Source organism: Protopterus annectens, chromosome 2.part0, assembly GCF_019279795.1.
Source record: "Protopterus annectens isolate FY-2018-M chromosome 2.part0, PAN1.0, whole genome shotgun sequence".
Lineage (NCBI taxonomy): Eukaryota > Metazoa > Chordata > Ceratodontiformes > Protopteridae > Protopterus > Protopterus annectens.
The window spans coordinates 1,326,775,266-1,326,796,358 of NC_056728.1; the positions used below are offsets into that span (position 1 = coordinate 1,326,775,266).

The 21,093-nt window shown below is 40.9% G+C and overlaps 1 protein-coding gene across 3 annotated transcripts in view; it reads right to left on the reverse strand.

The window, feature by feature from the left end:
* The window catches only part of ATP8A1 (ATPase phospholipid transporting 8A1), a 3,191,789-nt gene that overhangs the window by 2,211,166 nt on the left and 959,530 nt on the right, over nt 1–21,093 (reverse strand). For all 3 annotated transcript variants that reach the window (XM_044061519.1, XM_044061518.1, XM_044061517.1), the window contains exon 9: nt 8,674–8,801. In XM_044061519.1, the coding sequence (XP_043917454.1) occupies nt 8,674–8,801 (128 nt within the window). The remainder of the gene's footprint in view (nt 1–8,673; nt 8,802–21,093) is intronic.

Genomic DNA, 21,093 nt, shown 5'->3' on the forward strand with positions numbered 1-21,093 from the left:
GGATCCATGATTTGTCTGCTTAACACATCTGCTAAGGAGTTCTGTGCTCGCAGAAACCTTGCCTGAAGAGTTAGTTGCAAGCTTAGCGCAGTCTCCCATAAAATCATTGCTTGCCTGCATAGAGGATAAGAAGGTGTTGCCCCTTGCTTGTTGATGTACCACATGACAGTTGTGTTGTCTGTTAGAATCAACACCTGCCCTGGAAGAAGTAACTCCTTGAAAGCCATTAATGCAAACTGGACTGCTAACATCTCCTTCATGTTGATATGTAGATGCTGTAGTCTGGCAGGCCACTTGTCTTGTATCCACTTTCCATTCAGATGAGCTTCCCAAGCAATGTCCGAGGCATCTGTCGTTAAAATCTGACTCGCCTCTGGCCGGGTCACAGAGAGTCCCTTGTTTAGGTGACATTCCTGAGCCCACCACAAAAATTCTTTTTGAAGGCAAGGTATTATTTGAATGACAGTGTCCAAATCCTGGCAGTGCTGTGTCCATACATTTTGAGATACCATTGTAGCTTCCTCATATGCAGTTTGGCATTGGGAAGCACCAGAATACAAGATGCCATGAACCCTAATGCTTGAAGGACTGTCCTTGCAGTCAGCACGGACTGATGAGATAGTTGATGGAAGTAAAGTGATAGACTCTTTTGTTTGTCCGGGGTTAAAAAGGCCATCTGGGCTGCTGTATTCAGTCTCACACCCAGAAAGCACATGTCTTGAGAGGGTACTAGACTGGACTTTATTTCGTTCACAGAATACCCTAGGCATCTTAGCACTGCTATAACATATTCCAGATGCTGTAGAAGGTCGTCCTTTTCTTGAGCCAGAATCAGGCAGTCGTCCAAGTAAGGATAGATTTGAATTCCTTTTAGCCTGAAGTAAGCTATCACTGGAGCCAGGACCTTTGTGAATACTCTGGGCGCAGTAGATAAGCCAAAGGGCAATGCAGAGAACTGATAATGAGAACTTCCAGCTCAAAAACGCAGATACTTCCTGCAACTCAGTCTTATAGGCACATGAAGGTAAGCTTCCTTGAGATCTAAAGTTACCATCCAGTGATCTTTGCCCAGCAGAGGTAAAAGCTGTTGTAACGTCAACATCTTGAACTTGGGAATGTCCAGATAAGTGTTGAGGATAGATAAATCCAAAATTGGTCTCCACGTGTTCCCCTTCTTTGGTACTAGGAACAGGCGAGAATAAAATCCTAGGCCCCTTTCTGATACAGGGACTGGCTGAATGGCCCCTATTTGGAGTAACTGAGAAATTTGCTTGTGAGCCTCTTTCCTTTGTGGAGGAGGAACGTCTGGCATGCCTTTGAAAGGGGCAATGTATGGAAATAAAACCTGTAACCGTGGTGAATGATATCCAACACCCATCTGTCTTGAGTAATTAAATCCCAATTTTCCTTGAAAAGAGACAGTCTTCCTCCCAAAGGAGCTGCCAGACGAGAATCTACTGGCAGCTGAAAAGGCAGGTCATTGGGTCTGTTTACGAAAGGACTGACCCCTGCCCTCACCAGAAGTCTGAGCAGGTGAACTCCTGTTCTAGGCCTAAAAGAACCTTGAGCTCTGCCCCTACCACCTCTAGACCTACCCCTAGACTGGGAATCATAAGCAGGATATGTCCATCCCTTAGTAGGCCAATTTCTACTAAACTTCGCTGGCTGCACCTGCAAAAAATCTTTAACAGTTTGCATAGACTTAGCTTTGTCCTCCATTTTCTTTAAAACTGCTTCCACAGGCGAACCAAACAACACATCAGACTGTAAAGGAGCATCCAAAATCCTTGTCTTAACATGCTCAGCTAAATTCTGATCCCTCAACCAGGCATGCCTGCGAAGAACAGAACTAGTGGCAGCCACCCTCGAGGAGGCCTGTACAGCATCAAAACCACATTGCAAAGAATGCTTACCCACTTGTTCAGACACATGAACTAAATCCAGCAACTCTTTACACTCAATACCTTCCGCCAAAGCATCCACCTTAGATTTCAGTTGTGAAAGGAGATAATTTTGATATTTAAGCATATGAAACTGACAATTCAACGCCTCATGGCTAAAGTGGAAGAAGTATACACTTTCTTTCCCCATCTATCCAAAGCCCTTGCCTCTTTATCAGTGGGAACAGGGTTTTAACCACAGAGGCCTTAACACCTTTAGGTCCCATTGAAACAGTTTCCGGGTCTGCCCTAGGACTCTGAAATAGATACTTATGAGCTTCAGGCACCCTATAGTACCTATCAGGTTTAACAGGAGCAGGAGGCAAAGAATCAGGGTTCAGGGAAGCCTCTGCTAAAACATCTTCCACCACATTCAACACAGGAGGTATAGCTAAGGGCCTATGCTGGGGCAAAAACAAGAATTCCCTAAGCCTTTTCCTGGAATCAGAGTAATCCTGGCCTTCCCATTTAATGTGCTCCCTCATGGAATGCAGAGTCTCTGAAAATGAGAAATCCTCAGGAGGAGAAGCTGTAGGAGTGGAATCATCCACATCAGAATCAGAATAAGGAGGATACTCCTGCAAATCTTCCGCAGAAGACTCAGAAGCCTCTGAACACTGTTCAAAACTATCAAACTCCGGTTCCACCCTAGGCCTCTTATCAGGAGGGGGCATAGAACCTCTAATCATAGTAATCAAATCTTCTGCCATTTTAAGCATATGTTTCTTAGGCACAGAACCTGAAATGCTAGGAGAAGCCCCCACTGAAGCTGAACTTGGCCTACCTCTCAAAGAAGTTTTGGCAACAGAAGGAGAGGCTCTAACTACCTTGGGAAGAGAGGGAAGAACAGTTACCTGAGAAGCCCCTCAGCCTGGCCTACCTCCTGAGAAGGCACATCCTGTAACAGTAAAGTCTCTGCCTGAGACTCCAAAGAAACTCCTGGCAAAACCTCTGGCTCCACTGAGTTTCTAAAGAACCGACGTCCGGGACTGCCGGTTCATCAACCCTAGGCTTCGCTGTTTTGTCCTTGCGCTTCTTGGACGAAGCGGGCGTCGGAGCATCCGACGGCATTTTATAATTGCAACGCTTCCCAAACACTAACCTGGCACAGTCCAACCGTCTCTTAATAGTGCGTTTGTTAAACCTAGCACAAGAGCGGCATCCAACAACGTCGTGCTCAGGCCATAAACAAGCTATACACAAGGTATGGTAATCCCTATGAGGTATCTGTTTCCCACAAGAAATACAGTTATTCACTTTTTCTGACATCCTGTTAAATACTGAGGCAAGAAAAACCAAAATGTTCCCAACGGGGTACTTAGCCAACTCTGATTCGGTCTGAAACTCCGGCTTCGGAAATATTTCAGAACGCCAACCTGCACTCGCAAAACTGCTTCTGCATCGGACCATGCGGCAAAAAAGACTGAGGATATGACGTCGGTCATGCGCATTAGTACCCTGACGTACTGACGTCAGTCTAATGCGCCCTGACCGACGTCAGCCATATACTCTGGTATTCGGGCCGACTGGACAGCGGACTACCCAATAGTAAGGACTGCAGCAATGTGGAACGAAGAACATCTTCAGGATGCCATTCCCAGTACCCAGCACTCCTTTAGCTTCCAAACAGTCTCTACATCATTTATTCACACCCTAATCAAAAAGTTAAAACCTACAACCCTATCTGCTGATCTTCTCCCTGCTGAGTATCTGCAAAAAGCTGCAGATACCATAGCTTACCCCATATCCATTCTAATCAATCGTACCATATCAGAAGCTACAGTCCCCTCTATCTGGAAAATATGTCATGTCATATCACTCCATAAAGGTGGTATCTCTACTGAACTGTCTAATTTTAGACCCACAGCTATTTTGTCACCACTGGCTAAAAGTATGGAAAAGTGCACCCATAAACCGCTTCTGCACTATCTAATCCAGAACAACCTACTGGCTAAATCTCAGCATGGCCTCACGCCACATCACAGTACCACCACAGTCCTCCTCACCTTCTCCAATGCTATAAACTATAACAGAAACAATAACAAATTATCCTCAGCCCTTTTTTTGGATCTCTCAAAGATTTTCAATATGGTTAACTACCAACTACTCATCCACACCCAGAAAACAATTTTTTAGGCAATCATTCTCTCCAATGGTTCCAATCTTATGTGTGATAGATAACAAACCATACTATGGCAGTATAAACTATCCAACCTCCTACCAAATACCCTAGGTGTCCCCCAGGGGTCTATTCTGGGACCTCTTTTGTTTTTCATTTTCATTAATGACCTCCATACTGTCATCCCAAAAGCAAACTGCATTCAATACGCAGACGACACCACTTTGATTTGCTGTGCCACCTCCCAGCCAGATTTGCAGGCATTAACTCAGAATACTTTTAACTTAGTTGAAAACTGGTTTGCTGATCGTTGTCTGGTTTTAACACACGGTTTTTAATGGCTGCAGCATAAAATGTTTGCGTACAATTAGATTAATAGGTTCATTAAAGGTCTTAATTAGTTTTAATTGATCGATGTATAAAGGTAGCCTTTTAGAAGGCTCCACTGTTTTGTATTCTGAAGAAGTTGAGTATTTACTTGTCGAAAAGTGCATGATACTGAACGCACTTCAAGTTCATCAGTTAATAAAAGGAAATCATCCTAGTATCTTGTGGAGAGCGTCTTGCTTCCAACTATTTAGTTCTTGATTTTAAACCCCAACAAAACAAAGCTACTACTTTTCTCCCCCACTCAAAGGTCCTCAGTATTATCCCTCTCCATTAAGTCTAATAATGGCACCATAACCTCCCCAGATGTCTACACGAAACTCCTAGGTGTTATCGTAGATAACAATCTTAAATTTGATGTGCATGCCAATAAAACTATCAAAACCATTAATAAAAAACTTGGCTCACTATATAGGATTAAACCATTCCTAACCCCACCTGCTAGAACTGCCATGGCCTGCTCCCCATCTACTCTCTACCCTTTTCTATGCCTCCCCTTTACTTACCAACTTAAACAAAACTGATCTTAAACTCTCTAGCTGCTACAATGACATAGCTAGATTTGCCACTGGCTTCCCCTACAGAACACATCACTGTAAAAACCTAAATAATCTTGGTTGGCTAGAACTGCCCAGGCTAATTCAGTAAAACCAACATATAGTGGCTCATAAAGTACTTAACCAACCTGAAAATACACCTTCACTTAAAAACATTATCTACCCCTACTGCGGCCTCAGACCACTTCGCTCATCTAATAGACTGGTAGTACAAACTGTCAAATCCAACAACTCAGCCAGTGACTCTCTGTTCGCCAACTCTGTTGGCAAAACTTGGAACTCACTGCCTGCTGATATTACTCTAGAAACTACCCTATCTCAATTCAAGAAAAGTCTCAAGCAGTATTTCAATTCTCATTAGTTATGTCCTTGCACCAAGCCTGACTAAATCTTTAGTTATATTTGTGTACCAATACTATCTCACCTGCAACTTATTTGTGTTTTAATTTGTTAAGCTATATCATAAGTTTGTGAGATTGTATAACTTGTATGTCTCAACAGAGTCTGTAAACTGTGTGCAATTTGTATTATGTTATGTTTGCTTTTGTAACTACCTTTGGAGCTTTTCTCCCCGGATCTCCGCTGAAAATGGACATGTAACCAGTTGGACTATCCCAGTCAACAAATATAAAATAAAAAAAAAATAAAAAAAATACTACAGAAGGATAAAAGAGATTACAACTTGGCAAACACAGTACTAGACAAAGCAATGCAGATGCTTGACTAGTCAGAGTAGACAGTGTCCTAAACTCTTTGGAAAATAATTAAGACAACAGGGCAGGATGGAACATAAATATCATAATTCTAAAGGCAGTGAAAAACTGATACAGAAAGAACATCTTGCTACTTAATCTCACAAATCTTTAGTATAAATGCAGCAAATTACATAAGTCTGAATGTGTTCCTTTCCACAATAGTGTGAGCGAAAAGGATATGGGTGATTACAGGCTAATCTCCCTAACTGTGGTAGCAGCAAAGGAAGTGTGACTCAGGAAAAGAACTGCAACATATCTTAACTCCATTAACTGATATAGTCCAAGACAGCAGGATTTCATTGAAGATCTTGCCAACAAGCACATTTTCTCTACTAAGAGCCCAGTGAGTCTGATGAGAATGCCAGTAGGCATGACTCACTTGCATTTTACTGTTTTGACAGCATTGCTTACAAAGGGCTAATAAACAAACTTTCCAGGTTGGAGTTTGGATATGTAGTAGATGACAAGGTTAAAACTTGAGTCAGTGACAAGCTAACGCAAGTAAAAGGAATACAACTCAGTATCCAAAAAGACACAACACTAACACGATACCAAACAGCCACATGCTAGGCCCATTCAGTATTATTATTCTACAATACCTTCCAGAGGGACTGGAAAAAAAGAGCGCATTCTTTGCATAAAAACATGCAAAATGCACACAGGCGATGTGAGAAGAAATCATCCTGAACAAGAAGGATAACTGCTCAAAGGTACTACAGTCAAGTTTAATGTAAAAAGACCAAATTATGTCCATAAGATTAAATGAAAAAAAAAAGCAGACAGAGATGTACACAGTTGGATCATGCTGGGCATAAGGAGAAGCTGTCAAGTCAACAAATGGGACTGGGGAATGGAATTTTTACAATGGAGCATTTAATGGTCATTAAAAATATAAAAAGGTACTTGGAAGAGCTACTGAAGTGTTTGGGAACAAAACAGTGGAACTGTCAGCAGAAGACTGCAGGTGGCCAGACCATTATACAATGTTGTATCACCTCAGCATGAGTGCTGCATCGTGTTCTAAAAGGTGCAAATCTAAGTGGCATGATGACAAAACATATCTACATGGACATAAGTGTGTTACTTTATAAAATAAATGAAAAAGAAACTGCAACCTGTATTTCAAGAAGAGAAGCAAAACGGTGGAATATAAGAGAAGCAATCTAAAACGGAATTATAATGAAAAAGTAGCATATTTCAGAAAAGAAGGCAGATTTGAACTAGGGATATAAATGGAGAATGAAAGTTTGGAGTAATGTGAAGCATAACTGCTTAGCAGTGAGAGTAATGGACATCCCAAAGGAATATTGCAAGAAAAAAAAAGTATCTAAATGTACAAGAGTGGTACGGTGAGCAATGCTACCTCACAGTGCTAGATTATCTACTTCAGTTCCCTACTAGGGTTGCCTTTCGTGTAGAGTCTTTATATGTGCTCCCTGTGTCTATGGGGACTTTCACTGGGGTTTCTGGCTTCTACCAATACTCCAAAGACACACTGGCAGGACAAGTGAGAAACAACTGAACTCCATACATGTGCGAAGTGTACATTCAAATATGCATGTACAACCTGTGATAGTGTGGAGCCCTGTTCAAAACCATTTCTCTGCTGCTGCCTGCAGTTTGCTGGGACAGACTGTAGATCCTCCACAACTAAACAGGGTGAACTGAGTACTACAAAATAAATAAATAAATGTACTAGGAACATGCAAAGGCTCCATAAAAGAAGACTAAGCAAAGCAAAGGTCAGCTTTAGTCTGAGGCCTAACTAAAGGCAGAATAAAAAATGTGAATGATGACACCCTCTGGTACGTCTGTGATCCTATAATGTAGTATACACATGTTTAAACATTAAGTGTTGCAAGTCTATAGGAAACAATTCACATTATTAGTCAAACGTAATATGCACATTAATAAGTTTCCAAAAATAACACTGGAACAGGTACTTAGACACCAGCGACTCCAAAACCAAGCAAAATAAGTACCACAGATGAAGGAAAATAGTCGGCTCAATGAAAGAATTCCAAAGCTGATTTAATAGTTAATTCAAACACAAACGCAATTCCACACACAGCGTTTTCATCTAAGTTGCTAAGACTATCAGATGCAAACAGTAGAATGAACCATCTCATTATATAATCCATTAGCTTAATTATTCAAGTAATCCACCAATGAAAAAACAGTCCTTTGTCTCAATAAGGCATGTCACTCATCTGTGGTCACTGTTAAGATAAATTAGATAATTAGTGATCACGGATGAAGTATCCTAAGCTAATTGGGTTATATCCTGCCAAGGATACAACAGCTGGCCAGCTTCCAAAGCTTGAGGGAGGGAGTGTGGAAGGTGCCCTGAAGCTTGACAGGATATAATCCAATTAGCTTAGGCTACTTCATCAGTGATCACTATTTATCTAATTTATCTTAACAATGACCACAGATCAATGACATGCCTTATTGAGACAATGGACTGTATTTTCATTGGTGGATTACTTGAATAATTAAGCTAATGGATTATATACTTAGATGGTTTATTCATTCATTTACTGTTTGCATCTGATGAAGTCTTAGTAACTTAGACAAAAACACTGTGTGTCGAACTGCGTTTATGTGTTTGAATTAACTATTAAACCCGCTTTGGAATTCTATCATTGAGCCGACTATTTTCCTTCATCTGTGGTACCTATTTTGCTTGGTTTTGGAGACATTACTAAGTTAATTACTTAACAGTGTTCACAGCAAGATTTTTAACAATCAAAATATGAATGAATAAAGTAATGTTATTTTGCTGCCATTCTTGAGATACTGTATCCATGTTCTATGTATAATTTACTTTAAAACACACATTGACAGAGAGATAAAACAGTGCATGTGGCTGTAATTCACAGTACAAAGAAATGAAATATCAGATGTATGCTCACCTATGTGCATCTAGTCGAATGTTTCCAACAAAATCATATAAATGGCGATTGGGGCTCTCACATTCAAGTCGGCCTGACAGCCTCATCAAGCTGTCTAAATCTTTTATTTCAGATGTTAATGGTAGACCCTGAAAAGAAAAACAATCAATGCAAAAAAATTATACAACATTTTGCAGTAAAGAGCAGCCTGCATACATAAATCCATAACATGCACTGTGTCATTTTACAAATCTTTTATCATTTTATCTAAAATGAACTTCTGTTGTCAAAATCCAGACTCAAGTGAGTTCAAATAAGTACAGATATGTCAGTACACAAAGCATAAAAGCAGATCTTTGAGTGAGCAGTCACTGTACCAGTAATCATAATATCTGTGTTTACCTACCAGTCTTGTCACATTGGATCCACTTTTTTTCCACAGCTGTGCTGTCCTTGAAAAGATAACTGCTGCTTTTACATACAAAGTAATAATGACCTCGGTTGGTGTGCAACACCTATGTAAGTAGCACTGGAATGAGCCTAGCTCAGTTCTTCTTAGCAAGAAATCTCACCACGGTAGTACCCTTGTGGTAGGCACATTATGACAAAATCGTGAGCAAAGCACTGTGATCTTCAAACAATAATTCAAAAGTAACAACTCTATAAAGAATAGCCAAATCTATTATTAAAGATGTACTTCAGTGCGAGCTTCCATGAAGAATTAACTCAAGACGAGTACAATTCTGAGCAGAAAATCCAGGCTGATGGACATTAAAAAAAGTCTCTGTAGCATACTCAAAAAAAAAGTCCATCCTACCTCTAGAATATGTCTCTTTTAGCTTCTAAAATAACTTGTGCTGAAATATTTTTTAAAACAGGATGTAGGTGTTGCTGTGACTGCTTTAATGGCCTTGCAATGTTTCATTGTTACAACAGAAGGTAATGCAATAGACAAGCCACTTTGATACAGTCTGATTACTAACAGGCAGACTCTGTTTGCCTTTAAATTAAAAATAAAAAGTTGAACTTTTGACAGAGTGAATCAGTGTAGCATCTCAAATTTCTGTGAGCATCTAAGGTATGTGGAAGGTGCTGATTACGTTCATATTTTGGGAGAAATATTTCTTGAGGGAACAACTAAAGACTGGAAATGCTACTTCAGCATAAAAAGAATCACTCTAAGGAATACTTCTCATAATAATAATAATAACACCTATTTGTTAACCAAGTAGGCACACTAGGTGCATAGGAGCAATGTTTGGTTAAGTGACTTACACAAGGTCATACAGTAGCAAATGAAGGTTGAGGGAATCAAACTCTGTACTGTAGGAATTACAGCTCTCAGCCTTACCCTCTGAGCCAATTGCCACACTGCTGTAAGGACTTCACCACTTCAATCTGTGAAGTTCTGAAATTCTCCCGCCAGAAATAACCACTACTAAGAAAATACTCCTATGAAAGGCATTTCAGAACTGCTGAAAGTTGCTAGCTAAAAAGAGGCAAACAACATTTTTAACAAACGTTAATCTCAAGAAAAAGACACTGGTCTTCTTGAAGGTTTAAAGAAAAGGACACATTTTAGGATACTGTTAATAGAAGGGCAAGCTACAACTTCTGTGAAGGATGGCATGCAAAAAGCAACAGCAGAGACATGCAACACAAAGAATCAAGAAAGCTGAAATCATATGACTGAAGAAATCTAGTGGCTTTGGTACTAGTAGGCAAATAGGTGGAGTTCCTTCCCTTTTTGCCCAAAAATAATCTTTTTCATTTCTGCATGCATGAATTTCAAATACTAGATATTTGCTTCAGATGATATGAAGCACATAAAGAGGAAAGGCAGTAATGCTAATTAAAACCTTATCCTCCAAACAGGAAGGCTGAGTCAATAATCAAGACCAGAGGCATCCATGTCTGAAGAAGGTCCTGGTTCTGGACTGGCATCAACTAGAAAATCTTTCCTACTTGCACATATATGATTTTTGTAGAAGCATTATTTTTGTCTCTTTTAGTACTCGTATGTTCTTAGGAAAAAGGTACTTAAAGAGTATCAAAATTCTATCATCCAGACAGTGGGTTGAAGGGTTTTCAGTTTAGGGCGTACTAAATAACCTGTCTTGTGTGAGCAAATCCAATCTGTGGGGAAACGTGCAGTAACTGTCCTTGGTCAGAGTGAAAAGGAGGGTAAAAGGTCACCACCACAGTTTTGGACAGTCCTTCTGGAACTTCAGAAGAACCCTAGGTACTAGGGGAAAAGTACATTTGTGTACCTACCATAAATGTAGATGTTCGAGTGTATTCACTGTTGCAGTCATTACTCTTGGGTTATCCTGCTGGCAGGCTACCTGCAGTCAGCCTGAATTCCAAAGTCCTGGTCCGGTGTCGGTTGCTGTCACCTCTTCCCTGACGTCAGTGCACCAGGGGTATAAAAGATGCAGCCAATGCCATTTTCTTCAGTTTTTCTTGCCCCAGATGTCAGGTACCCTCAAAAGGGTAGGCTAAATATATTATGCAAACATACATGCAGTAAAGAAACATTTCCTTCATCTACAAGCAAATACACCACATAGGTTGTATAGAATAGAGAAGTACAGATAAACCCCAGCAAAAGAAAGGGGGACGGAGGGAGGGTAACCTGGACTGCAACAGTGAATACACTCGAACATCTACATTTATGATAGGTACACAACTGTACTATGTTCATTGTGTTTCACTGTTGCAGTCATTACTCTTGGGTTGAATCCCAAAGCTGAGGAAGAGTGGCTGAGCTAAATAGGATTAGGAGAGGCAAAGAGGCCCTGCAGCACTGCAGTGGCAAAGCCTGCTCTGGATTTAGAGTAAAGAGGTAAGTGGTAGTGCTTTGTAAAAGTGTGCACTGAACTCCAAGTTGCAGCCTCTAAAATGTCTTTGGTTGGTACTCCTCTGAGGAAGGCTGCTGAAGTGGCTGCTGCTCTAGTAGAATGAGGCCTAATGCCCTTAGGCACTGATTTGCCATGCTGAGAATAGCAGAAACGGATGCAATGACCTATCCATTTAGAAATAGTCTGTTTTGAGATAGCCTTTCCTTATGATCCTGCAGCATATGACACTAAAGTAGCTCAGTCTTTCTGAAAGCTTTAGTTCTGTCCAAGTAGAAGCATAGCTGCCTGTGTATGTCCAAAGAATACAGAATTTTCTCACCCTTGTTCTGTGTGTTTGGATAAAAAGGTAGGCAAGTGAATGGTTTGGTTGAGGGCCACACTGGACACCACCTTAGGCATAAATGTTGGGTTTGTCCTCAGAGAAACCCTGTCTGGATGAAAAATGATAAAAGGTTCCACAGCCATGAGTGCTTGTAACTCCGAGACTCATCTTGCAGAGGTTATTGCTAGGAGCAGAGCTGTTTTTCAGGGTAAGAACTTTATATCAGCTGTTGAGGCTGGCTCAAAGGGAGGCAGTGTGAGTTTTTCCAAGACATAATTGAGGTCCCATGCCGGAATTGGTGCTCTCCTTGGAGGCCTGATGTTTTTGGCCCCTCTGAGGTACTGCCTTATTAAAGGATGAGAAAAGATAGGTGGTTCCGTATTGTAATGGGCTGAAATGGCAGAGGCATGAATCTTAATTGATGAAAAAGAAAGGCCTTTGTCCAGCATCTCAGTTAGGTATTGTAAAATCTGAGGAATATTTGGTACATACGTGTCAATGCCTTGTTCCTGATTCCAAGCACAGAATCTCTTCCATTTTTCTGCATAAGATATTCTGGTACTGGGCCTCCTGTCCTCCAAGATAACATCCATAACAGCTTTTGAAAGAGGAGTATTCTGAATGGCTATGCTGCCAGATTTAAGGTCCTGAGTTGACTGTGCAGGATCTGATTGTTTTGTTGGGTCAGCAAGTGGGAAGTTTGAGGCAATATCCATGCTGGACCTTGAGACAAGCTCTTTAGGATTGGGTACCAGTGCTGGCGTGGCCAGTCTGCTGCAATCAGTATCATTTTTGGCTTCTCTTGTTTGACCTTTAGGAGTACCTTGGGAAGGAGAAGCAGTGGAGGAAAGGCATATACTGTTAGGTTTTTCCAGCTGAAGGATAGGGCGTCCACTTTCCATGCTTGCTTGTGATAAATTCTTGTGCAAAATCTCTGTAATTGGCAGTTGTGAGGGGAGGCAAATAGATCTATGTCTGGGCATCCCCATTTCCTTGTTATCATGCTGAAGACTTGTGGATCCAGTTTCCACTCGTGGGGATCCATGAGGTTTCTGCTTAGTTCATCTGCCAGAGTATTTGTTTTTCCTGGCAGGAATTGTGCTTGCAGGTGAACTTGATAAGTCAATGCTGTGTCCCACAAGGTCATTGCTTGTTTGCAGAGGGGGTAGGAATCTGTGCCTCCCTGCTTGTTTATGTACCACATGACCGTAGTATTGTCCGTCTTTATCAGTAGCTGTCCTGGATGAAGTAGATCCTTGAGAGCTGTCAGGGCATTCTGAACAGCTAGCATCTCTTTTTGATTGATATGAAGATGCATCTGGCTTGCAGGCCATGTGCCCTGAATACATTTTCCTGCCATATGGGCCCCCCAGGCATAATCTGATGCATCCGTTGTCAGTGTCTGTCTGGCTGTGGGTAAAGTAAATGGCAGACCCTTGTTGCGGTGACAGGACTGTGCCCACCATCGAAACTCCTGTTGCAGGCAGGGAATAAGGGTAATTACTGTCTCCAGGCTTTGGCAATGCTGAGTCCAAACACTTTTTAGATACCATTGAAGTTTCCTCATATGCAGTCTGGCATATGGAATTAGTAGAATGCAGGATACCATGAAGCCCAAGGCCTGCAGGATTTTCCTTGCAAATAACTGGGTCTTTGTTGCCAACTTTTTGAAGTAAGAAGTCAGTTGCCTTTGTTTGTCTGGCGTGAGATAAGCCATCTGGGTAGTTGTATTTAAGCTTGCACCCAGGAATATTATCTCTTGAAAGGGTACTAGTTTTGATTTCTTTTCGTTTACTGTGTACCCTAGGCAAATTAGTAATCTTTTTACAAACGCCAGATGCTTTAGAAGAATGTCTTTGTTCTCTGCTTGAATAAGGCAGTCGTCCAAGTAGGGATATATTTGAATTCCTCTTTGTCTGCAAAATGCAATTACTGGTGCCAGTCATTTTGTGAAGACCCTGGGTGCAGTAGATAAGCCAAAGGGCAGTGCAGAGAATTGGTAATGCATTGAGCCAGCTATGAATCTGAGGTATCTTCTGCAAGATTGTCTGATTGGGACATGCAGGTATACCTCTTTTAGGTCCAAAGTTACGAGCCATGCCTTCTTGCCCAGCATGGGCAGTAGCTGCTGTAGAGTCAACATCTTGAATTTTGGAACCTCCAGAAACGTGTTTAGTACAGACAGGTCCAGTATTGGTCTCCAGGTTTTGTCCTTTCTGGGCACCAAGAAAGATCTTGAGTAAAATCCTTGCCTCTGCTCTTGTTGTGGTACTTGTTGAATGGCCCTCATGTCCATGAGGGCTGTAATTTGTTTTTGTGCCTCTGCCCATTGATTGTGTGGCAGGTCTGGCATACCTTTTGCCCTTGGTAGGGTGTGAAAATGGAACCTGTAGCCCTGGGACACTATGTTCAAGACTCGTTTGTCTTGGGTAATCATTTACCAATTTGGTGTAAAAAGTGCTAGTTTTCCCCCTAAGGGGGCTGCCAAAAGAAAAGTGCTTGGATCTGGCAGAGGAAAGTCATTGGGACTGTTTCCTGTAAGGTTGTGATTTGTCTTTTCCGCATTTGGAAGTAGGAGCACCCCATTGTTTAGGCCTGTATGAGCCTTGGGGCTGAGATCTGCCTCTGGGATGTCTGTATCTGCCTCTTTGTGGCCTGTCTGACACTGGAAAGGACCAATTTTTGGAAGGCCAGTTCCTGCTAAATCTGGGTGGCTGTACCTGTAAAAAATCCTTAACTGCCTGCATGGATTTCGCTTTATCCTACATTTTCTTCAACACCTCTTCTGCTTTAGCACCAAACAAAGTATCATGTTGTAATGGAGCATCTAATAATTTTGCTTTAACAGGATCAGGTATATTCTGTTCCTTTAACCAAGCATGCCTTCTAATTACAGAACCTGTAACAGCGGCCCTGCAAGAGGCCTCCAGTGAATCATAACCACATTGCAAAGTATGCTTTCCCACATTCAGAATTTGTCAACATTTTCTGTTTAAGCAGTGACATTAAGTATTGCTGATATTTAAGCATATGAAACTGACAATTTAAAGCCCTTACAGCCAAGGTAGCAGAAGTGTAAACTTTTTTCCCCCATCTGTCCAGTGCCCTAGAATCCCTATTAGAGGGGACAGGGTTTTTTGTAGTGGAAGCTTTGACCCCTTTAGGACCCTGAGATATAGTTTCTGGGTCAGCAGCGGGGTTTTTATATAGGAATTTATGAGAATCTGGGACCCTGTAGTATCTGTCAGGCTTAGCAGGTGCAGGAGGTAAAGAGTCAGGGGACAGGCCAGACTCTGAAAATACATCTACAATGTCTAGCACAGGTGGAATAGCAAGGGGTCTGTGCTGAGGTAATAGCAGAAAGTCTCTGAGCCTTTTCTTAGATTCTGAGTAATCTTGGCTCTCCCAGTGGAAATGCTCCCTCATGGTATGGAGTGTTTCCCCAAAAGAATAATCCTCAGGAGGAGAGGCTGAAGGAATGGATTCTTCAGCATCAGAATCCTCATAGGGAGGAATAGAATAATCCTGTTCAGAAGAGGAATCAGAGGAAATAGAAACCTGATCAGAAGAATCATATTCTGTCTCTTGCCTAGGCCTCTTATCAGGAGGGTATGGGAACACCTGATCAAAGTAATTAGGTCTTCGGCCATTTTAAGCATCTGTTTTTTAGGCATGGAAGTCTGAGTAGGAGAATGCTGTACTTGTTTCTTTGTCTTTAGAGCTGCTTTAGTCTTTGTCTTTGAACCTGAAGATGGTTTAACATATAACTGTGTAGGTCTGAAGACACCCTCAGAAGCCGATGCCTGCTCAGCGGCTCCGGACCCATCTGGGGGAATGATTTCCAAGTGTCCAATACCTTGAGTATCCAGAGGCCTAGTTGGCTCCACGTGGGAGTTGGAAGCGGCCTGTGGGTCTGAGGTAGCGGGCGCCAGGGGCTGCGAAAACGCCTCACTGAGAACCGGTGACTGGCCTAACGGAGACCTCGTCGGTTTTGGACCTCGGATGCCTATCCTTTTCCTTGCGTTTTTTTGTAAACTCCGGTTGTCGGCTGTTCCGACATATTATATAAATAAACCTTCAGCCAAAGTACTGAAATGCAAAATCGAACCGACGCTTAATAGTGCATTGGTTAAATCTAGCACAAAACCGACAGCTAGCAACGTTGTGGTCAGGGTCTAGGCAAGGAATACAGTAAGAGTGAAAATCCTTATGAGGTATTTGCTTCCCACAAGAAATACAATTGTTAACTTTTTCTGACATCAGTCTGGAGCAAGAAAAAAGTTTCCCCAATGGGGTACTTAGCTTTAATGAAGACTTCGGATCTGAAATTCAGATTTGAAAATCTCAGGAGTCGGCCGACTGGCACTTGCGAACTGCTTATGCTTCGGGCATCGCGCGGCAAGACTGAAGAAAATGGTGTCGGCTGCATCTTTTATACCCCTGGCGCACTGACATCGGGGAAGAGGCGACAGCAACTGACGCCGGACCAGGACTTTGGAATTCAGGCCGACTGCGGGTAGCCTGCCAGCAGGATAACCCAAGAGTAATGACTGCAACAGTGAAACACGATGAACATCTGTGGAGAAGCATAAAGGACCATTCCTGCCTATGGGAATGAGAAGACATTCATCTTCCAGGCCTGTTAACAAGCAGTCCTGGAGCAGAATTTCTTTAGTTATCTGTTCTGAGAGGAGACAATCAGATGTACTTGTTCCTCACAAATGGACCAATTCTTGAAAGACCACAGGATTATATTTCCATGTTTGGGAGTCTGTCCTGATCCTGCTTATCTTGCCTATCAAAATGAGCCGATTTGCTTTCTCCCAGGCTACCATAGGCCATTTGCAAAGAAAGATGCAATCTGGTACTCCTCTGTTTATGGACCACATCACTGCTGTATTGTCTGTGCAAACTTGCAAATTTCCTGGGGACCAGTGATGATTTAAGGCTTTCAATGCACTGATGGCTACCCATCATCACTTTGGCATCTATGTACTTCCGTTTGTCATCAGAGTTCAACACACCTTACACATTTCCCTTCTTTGGAGACTTCAACAGACACCAGGTCTGAAGCATCTGACTGGAGATGAGACAGAAGGGAACATTGGAGACCTAGATTGCAAGAGATCTAGTCTACCCACCAGAGAATCTTCCTTTTTACAAATCCCAAAACACGAGTCCGAAAAGATAAAGTCAGAAGATGATGAGTCCAGTCTAACTTGTGGTGTCACTAGATCTTTTCTCATGTGGAGTCTCGTCAAGAGAAGTATGAGAATCATCAATGCCATGTACCCCAGTCTCTTGAGAAATTTCCTTGCAGATACCTGACTTTGAGAGAAGAAACCTGTGAAGGATGCTGGCATTTCTACTCTGTCCAGAGGAAGAAATGCTCTTCTCAGGGCAGAATACATCTATTCTTCTCTCTCAGCTCTCAAGCACAGGACTATCTCCACAGTCACTAAACTGGTTCAAAAGTTACCCCTCAAACAAAGAACATGCTGTATAATGGCAAAATTCCATTTCCTCTTACCATCTCAACTCCACAGGAGTACCCCAAGGTTCAGTTTTAGGCCCACTACTGTTTAACACGTTTATCAACAATCTCCACCAAGCTATCCTTGTAGGGCTCCCTAGTCCAGTATGTAGATGACTCCACTATAGTCTGCTCTGCACCCAGTACAAAACTTTTACAACCAAGCAACATTTTCCACATTGGAGACTTGGCTTCACAATAACCACCTTTCTTTAAACCCCCAAAAACTAAACTTACGATCTTTACACTCAAGAGAAATTCTCCTATTATTAAAGCTGATCTTGATATAGTCTCTCTTAACTCTAAAAAAATTCAGCTAGTAACCCACACTAAAACTAAATTGTTAGGAGTAATATTCGATGAGAACCTCAAATTCGATCTGCACATTCAAAATAATATAAGTAAGACCCATAAAAAACTAGGGTTGCTTTACAGACACAATAAATTCCTCTCCCTCACTAGAAAACAAACATTATAACTATCTTAACTACTACTCTCTTTAACCTATGATGCACCTTTATTAACCAACTTGCAGTCTTCCTTGACATCAAAATTAGAAACATGCTATAGTAAGACAACTAAATTTGCCACAAACAGTCTCCATTCTACTCATCACTGTATTGTCCTAAAATAATTACAATGGCTTGAATTCCCTCAATATCTAGTACTCCTTCAGCTCACAGTTGCACATAAATTTATTTATAAACCACAGGACTGTCTTGCACTTAGCTCCTTAATCATCCTTTACAACCCCATTAGGCCTCTGCGTTCTGAACAACAACTTCCTATTCAAGTTTACAAACCTAAACTACCTGCAGGCCAATTATTATAAGTTTACAAACCTAAACTACCTGCAGGCCAATTATTATACTATTGGACCATTGCCAGAAAATGGAATAATTTGCCTTCCATTGTCTGCATACATTAAAGCCCCCAGAATTTAAAAACTAGACTGCATAATCATCTCCTCTCCAACTGGGCATGGAACTGCTCAATTCCTTCTTCTGCTATTACTTAATTATTAAATAAACCCAAATCTGTTTATACCATAACTTCTGCTCCAATACTTTGTTTTCCTTATAATTTCTTTTGAATGTAACTTCTTAATTCCACCTCCTGTTTTCTATTAACTCACTTACCCCTTTCCCCTTTACTTTGCATTTTTTCTGCCTTCATTCTACATCATTCCCCCTCATCCTTTCCTCGTCCTTCTTTCCTATGTCTCTCTTGTTTACTGCCCATTCCCTTTACTATTCTCTCTCCACCTCTCTTTTTCCTATTTCCTTTTCTACTACATATTACAAAATTTCTCCACTTGCCTTCCTCTCTATGTTATGCATGTACATATTGTTTATCCTATGCAATGCCTTGAATTATATGTATACTTTGGTGCATAATCTGTAAAACATTTAACCATTCTGCCATGATATTACTGTCTGTAATATGACCATGTTTAATATGTTGTTAAATGTCTTATCACCTTCATCTCTTATGTATAATTAACAGGTAATTTCTTTCTTGTATGAAAATTGTATGCAAGTTGTATGTTTTATCTTATATGTAACTTTTATGTAAGTGTTGTTTATAACCTGGAGCTTTTCTACCCGAGCCTCCACTGGAAATGAGCTCATCTTGGCCCAGTGGATTTTCCTGGTAATCAACTGCCAACAAACTAAAATAAATAAATATACCAGACATCCAAGAAATATCATTTTGTGACAAGGGATGAGAGATTTTTGTATGTTGAATTGACAATCCAGACTAAGGGATTTTGAACAGTTGCCAAAGACTTTTTGGAGCTTGAGAAAGAGTCTGCAAAAATTAGATAATCATTTAACAAAATATAGAAAGATGTGAATGCTTTGAAATCTGCACTAAGCAATTAGTGGAGCCTGACATTTTGCAAATAACCTTGGCGTAGTGGAAACTCGAAACGGTAACACAGAAAACTGATAATGTAAGCTACATACAGAAAACCTTAGAACATGTCTAAACAGTTTGGCAATGGGAAAATGATCATAAGCATCCTTTAAATATAGCTTTACCATGCAAGCTACAGAAGGGATCAGAAGTAAAAGGAAATGAAGAGAAAGTATTATGAACTTTGGAATATTGACAAAAGGACTGAGAAAGGAAAGGTCCAGCCCAGGCCTCCTGCATGCTCCTTCTTTTGTACCAGAAAGAGGGAGTCACTAGTTCTACTGGCTTCCTCCTCCTTTCCTCTACAACAGCTTTTGTACTCTCCCAGAAGTTAAGGATACTGCAACAGTAATAAGGATGGACATTGTACAGTAGATGTCCTACTTCTCACTGTTGCAGTATTCTGTCCCTTTCTCCTTCCCTCTGTTATTCTTTCTTCTGACTGAGGGATCTTTCTTACTCTCTTTCTCTCTTTCATTCCTGGATGTACATGTTTGGGGTGCTTTGGTTTTACTGGAGTAGTTCAGTTCTGAGAACTGATGCTCCTACATCACACACATGTTCCTTACACCTTAGATGTTAAAACTAACAAGCAAAACCAAAAAGTAAAAATGTCACACAGACATACCAATTAGTAAAAAAAATACAAGAAAAATCTAGCCAACCTAGAGTTTTCATTGTGTGATACCTTAAACCTCCTGAAATATAGAGTATAGTCAAACAGTCCGCTTATGCTGTGCTGACGAGGTCATAAGATGGCTGAAACATGCATGTCCAACAGTTAGCGGTGTTTGGGTTTGTTTGCCTGAATCTGTCCATAAAGACTTAAAAAGGAAAAAGTAAATAGTCATGGACATTCAGAAGCCATATAGCTGAAACACTTGATGTCCTTAAGGCGTCATTTGCATATATCCCATGTGCCTCTAATTCCAGGAGGTTTAAGGTATCACACAGTTTAACTGTAGCTTGGCTAGGTTTTTCTTGTAGGTTTTTTAGACCTTGGATGTAGGACATAGATTTAACGCACAACACCCGGAAGGTGCAAAGGCTTTGGTTTGTTGGCCTGATGTTCGGCTAACCTTGGCAGGATATCTCAGATGTTAAGAATACTGCAACAGTGATAGGACATATTGTGCACAGTGACTCCAGAAAAGAAACTATGCTCCATTATTGGTAAAATCAGTGATTTAAACAAAGCTTATGGCAGTACACTTATTGCTCTATGGGCAAGCGCCAAGTTTAAATGCAATGCTTTTGCCAAGAGTAACAAGATTTTCTGAATAAAGTTAATCATTTGATCTACTTACAATCTGAACTGCATTTACATTATACATCTCAACTGCGCCCACAAACATTTCTGTTTTATTCCATTCCTTTGCATCTCATCAATGCCCATTTGTGTTTTATTTTTGTTCATTTGCCTCTACTACACATTTTATTTTTACTTTTACACTTCTTTATGAAATGATTCTAACCTCCCCATGACCTATAAATATATTTAATGGCTCAACAACAGTTTATTACCAAGCACTATCATGGATAACTGCATGACATTCTTATTACTTTCACTGCATTTCCTTTTGTTCATTTTCAGCTTTATTTTGTCGTCATTTGACTCAATAATTTATTATGCATACTTTCACTTCTTCACACATGCTCTAAACTGAATCTATTGACATTCACACTCTTTCTACACATATCTAGTGCTTACCAAGGGTCAAGTCTGATTAGCTTAATATTCCTCTGACTTGATCATTTTTGATACAACACACAATTCTGGGGGATTCATAAAGGTTACGACAAGG